This window comes from Nansenia antarctica (assembly GCF_963989245.1).
Source record: "Nansenia antarctica genome assembly, chromosome: 19".
Lineage (NCBI taxonomy): Eukaryota > Metazoa > Chordata > Actinopteri > Argentiniformes > Microstomatidae > Nansenia > Nansenia antarctica.
The window spans coordinates 19,616,770-19,621,769 of NC_137692.1; the positions used below are offsets into that span (position 1 = coordinate 19,616,770).

The following is a 5,000-nucleotide window of genomic DNA, read 5'->3' on the forward strand; positions in this document are numbered from 1 at the left end:
CTGTAATGCCAAAGCAAATTCCTATATGTGTATGCATAATGGCAATAAACGTTATCTGAATCTGAATCTGAATGTTCTCTTGTCCCTCCCAGGTTCACAGAGAAAGGTAATCTGGAGGTGCTCCTCTTCACCATCCAGAGTAAGATGAGGGCCAACAACCAGAAGGTCTACATGCCTCGCGAGGGCAAACTCATCTCTGACATCAATAAGGTAACATGAGCCTTGCAGTAGTAAGGTAGTACTAAGGTAGTCCTACTAGTAAGGTAGTCCAGTAGCTAACTTCTTAGCCTCATGACTTGTGTGTTTACAAGTGCGTGTGCGTGCGTGTGCGTGTGTGTGTGTTTCAGACCTGGGAGCGCCTAGAGAAGGCGGAGCATGAACGTGAGCTGGCCCTGAGGACGGAGCTGATTCGCCAGGAGAAACTGGAGCAGCTGGCTCGCCGCTTCGACCGCAAGGCCGCCATGAGAGAGACCTGGCTGAGCGAGAACCAACGGCTGGTCTCGCAGGTAACTCATACACACACACACACACACACACACACACACACACACACACACGCACACACATGCACACACACACACACACACTGATTACCCCCAGGGCAACACTTGCAGACATACACACATACACACACACACACACACACATTCTGTACACACACCCATCAATATTGCAGCACTGCAGTCATTTCTCCCACTTCACATCTGATAACTGTAGAAGCTGTTAGCACATCCTTGTGGCTATACAGAGTAATAACAATAATAATAGATTTAACTTAAAAGCACCTTTCTCAAACTCAAGGACACTATACAGAAAACAAAGAGAAGCACAATAAACAACACAAAAAAATAATATATGTATATATATAATATATATATATATATATAATAAGAAAAATACAAAAGATAAAATCGTATTAAAAAAAGAAAAATGGTGGAAGAGCTCAGGCAGCTATGGGGGTTAGTGTTAGTCAGGACCCATGCCATGCTGTAGGAAGGCCAGTCTGAACAGATGGGTCTTGAGTCTGGTCTTGAATGTGTTGAGAGTATCAGAGCATGGGATGGCTGGTGGAAGGGTGTTCCACAGCTTGGATGGCTGGTGGAAGGGTGTTCCACAGCTTGGATGGCTGGTGGAAGGGTGTTCCACAGCTTGGATGGCTGGTGGAAGGGTGTTCCACAGCTTGGATGACTGGTGGAAGGGTGTTCCACAGCTTGGATGGCTGGTGGAAGGGTGTTCCACAGCTTGGGTGCAGCAACAGAAAAGGCAACGGTCGCCAAGTGTGTGCCGGCCAGTGCGGGGTATGACGAGTTAGATCAGTAATGAAACACTCATTCTATTCTATTCTCCTTCCCCCTCTCTCCCTCCCTCCCTCCCTCCCTCTACCAGGACAACTTTGGCTTCGACCTGCAGGCGGTGGAGGCGGCCACGAAGAAGCATGAGGCCATCGAGACGGACATCTCGGCGTACGAGGAGCGTGTGCAGGCCGTGATCCTCGTGGCGAGGGAGTTGGAGGCGGAGAATTACCACGACATCAAACGTGTCACGGCCAGGAAGGACAACGTGATCCGCCTGTGGGAGTACCTCCTGGAGCTGCTGAAGGCCCGGCGAACGAGGCTGGAGATGAACCTGGGGCTGCAGAGGGTCTTCCAGGAGATGCTCTACATCATGGACTGGATGGACGAAATGAAGGTGAGAGAGAGAGAGAGAGAGAGAGAGAGAGAGAGAGAGAGAGAGAGAGAAATGAAACCTGACTAGGTTGACCTGACCTAGAAAAACATGGGCCTGTTATGACTAGGGTTCCGAGTTTTTTTTACTCTCCACAGAGTATATGATTGTCACATGAACAAACCTGTGACCTCTGACCCTAACGTATCCCCTGTTGCCATGCCTACAGATGCTGCTGCTGTCCCAGGACTATGGGAAACACCTGTTAGGAGTCGAGGACCTGCTACAGAAACACGCTCTGGTAGAGGCTGACATCGCCATCCAGGCCGACCGCGTCAAAGGCGTCAACAACAACGCCCAGAAGTTTGCCATCGACGCTGAGGGTGAGTTACAATAATAGTAATAATAATAATAATACATTAGACTTGTATAGCGCTTTTCTAGACGCTTTACAAACTGAAAAGATCGAGTAATAAAATAAAAAAGAAACCAAAAAAATAAATAAAAGAAAGTATAGGGATCTAATTAATTTTTAGATGACAATCTAAATCTAAGTGTCTTTGTGGGACAATCTACTCTGTATGCTGCAAGTATATCTAGATTTCGGGCAGAGAAGCGGCGAACAAGCAATGCCAGCATCCTCTCTCGACCGGCATTTTTCTTTTGAAGAGTGCAAATTACTATTGCGATACAGTAATTGTACATCGGGGTGATTGGTAGGGGTAGAAATCACAGGACGGGCTCGTTGCAATCAACACGTGATACCATTCCTCACATGTGTTTTCTCACACTATTCCTTATTCCATTCGATGCGTTACGATTACGCCCGTCCTCCGATTTCTACCTCCACCAGCCTCCCTTGCTCTACACATGGTGGTGCTTATGGTCAGTTTAGAGTGGAGAAGGCTGGGTAATTGTTTGATAGTTGTTGTTTTCACAGATTATTTGTTTATTTACATGATCTGTTTTCTGTTGTTGGTCAATATGTAAATATGTAAATAAATTTGATTTAATTTAAAATATATATATATATAATATTTATATTGAAGTCAACTGCTGATTATTAATTATTAATCTCTGATTATTGGAGAAGGGGTAGGATTAAATAAGCTTGTGCTTCTTCCTACTCCTTTTCGGACATGTGAAGTAAATAGTGTTTTTTGTTTTGTTTAGTTTTTTCTTGTTTTTGTTTTGTTTTGTTTTTTGTTTTTTTAGTTTTTCTTGTTTTTGTTTTGTCTTTTGTTGTTATAACTATTTCTCTCTACACATGTTCGAAATAAATGCTTTCATTCATTCATTCATTCATTGTTTCTGGTGTCAGACGTGTGTATCAGATTGATTGTCATCGTTTCGTTGACGTCCTCCTCTCACCCCCCCCCCCGCCAGGTTACAAGGCGTGCGACCCCCAGGTGATCCGCGACCGCGTGGCCCACATGGAGTTCTGCTACCAGGAGCTGAGTCAGCTCGCCGCCGAGCGCCGCGCCCGCCTGGAGGAGTCGCGCCGCCTCTGGAAGTTCTTCTGGGAGATGGCGGAGGAGGAGGGCTGGATCCGGGAGAAGGAGCAGATCCTCTCCTCGGAGGACTGCGGGAAGGACCTGACGGGCGCCGCTCGTCTCCTGAGCCAGCACCGCGCCTTCGAGGACGAGATGATCGGCCGCGCCGGCCACCTCCAGCAGACCGTCCGGCAAGGGGAGGAACTAGTCGCCGCCGGCCACTTCGGCGCCGACAAGATCCGCGAGCGCGTCGCCGACATCCAAGAGCAGTGGGCCGCGCTGGAGCAGCTCTCGGCCGTCCGCAAGAGGCGTCTCGAAGAGGCGTGCAACCTGCACCAGTTCCAGGCCGACGCGGACGACATCGACGCCTGGATGCTCGACGTCCTGCGCATCGTGTCCAGCGCCGACGTGGGTCACGATGAGTTCTCCACCCAGGCGCTGGTGAAGAAGCACAAGGACGTGGCGGAGGAGATCGCCAGCTACCGGCCGGCGATCGACGCGCTCCACGAGCAGTCCCGGACGCTCCCCGAGGAGCAGGCGGGCGGGGAGGAGGTGACGGGGCGCCTGGCGGGCATCGAGGAGCGCTACAAGGAAGTGGTGGAGCTGACGAGACTGAGGAAGCAGGCGCTGCAGGACGCGCTGGCGCTGTACAAGATGTTCAGCGAGGCGGACGCCTGCGAGACGTGGATCGACGAGAAGGAGCAGTGGCTCAACAGCATGGAGATCCCCGAGAAGCTGGAGGACCTGGAGGTGGTACAGCACAGGTGAGACACCCTGGCCAGACCATAATAATTCACTTCTGAGCTGATTATGTGTAAAACACTAACACCTCGGGGCGCTTAGGTGGCGTAGCGGGTTAAGCCTCGACCATGTAACCGCAGGGTCCCCGGTTCGATTCCGGCCTGCATGTCATCCCTCCTCTCTCTCTCTCACCCATCCTTCCTGTCATAATCTATACTGTACTGTCAATAAAAATGAAAAATATGAGTGGGACTGCCCCACTCAGAAAAAAAAGAAGAAAAAAAAACACTAACACCTCATATACCTGCAACTTAGAGACACAGACTGTTACTATTGTCATTCCCAACACACAATGCAATATAATTGTCAGGAGAAGTAGGGATGCTCCGATTTATCGGCCACCGATTTAAATCGGCCGATTTCACTCCAAATGACTCGATCGGTGATCGGCAAAAATGGCCGATCGCAAAAAACTCTTTTTTTTTTTTTTTTTTCCTGGGGAAGACAGATAACTGAACAGAAAACATAGGAGGACGTAACAGTATGTAAACCATGAAGGCCACGTTTATGATGTCTTTTATACAGCCATATCGACTGACTTGGGCTTCAGGCCCTAACTGGGTGATAGGCCAGACCTTTACTATGCCATAAAAATGGGTCTGCGTTTGCTTGGTGCCTAATGGATTAAAACTTTTGTCTAAAAAGCAAAAAATATGTAGGCTATCCAGTCAGTAGGCCTACAGTTATGTATTTTAAAAAAAATCGGTATCGGTTGATCTTGAGGAAAAAAATCGGTGATCGGTATCGGCCCCAAAAATCCAGATCGGAGCATCCCTAAGGAGAAGTAGATCAAAATAAAAAAGGAGACAAGATAATGCTCAGTTGCATACAGATGTGGATTTGTTGTACGCTCAGTTGCATCCATACGGAACCAGTCTAGATAATAAAGGAGGCCCATTCAATGTTTTTTATACAACTTTCTTTGGCCTCCTACAATGTTGTTGGCATTCGATTTTCAAGAAAACACATTTTCGTTAGACAGACACAAGACATGCTGTCGTCAATTAAACACAAGGAACGATTTGTGAAAACATTCCCCTT

At 48.1% G+C, this 5,000-nt stretch overlaps 1 protein-coding gene across 1 annotated transcript in view; it reads left to right on the plus strand.

The window, feature by feature from the left end:
* Positions 1 to 5,000, plus strand: part of sptbn1 (spectrin, beta, non-erythrocytic 1) — a 59,373-nt gene that overhangs the window by 30,905 nt on the left and 23,468 nt on the right. Inside the window, exons 9-13 of the mRNA XM_080549131.1 lie at positions 93 to 210; positions 348 to 506; positions 1,387 to 1,689; positions 1,895 to 2,048; positions 3,052 to 3,922. Of these exons, the coding sequence (XP_080405257.1) occupies positions 93 to 210; positions 348 to 506; positions 1,387 to 1,689; positions 1,895 to 2,048; positions 3,052 to 3,922 (1,605 nt within the window). The remainder of the gene's footprint in view (positions 1 to 92; positions 211 to 347; positions 507 to 1,386; positions 1,690 to 1,894; positions 2,049 to 3,051; positions 3,923 to 5,000) is intronic.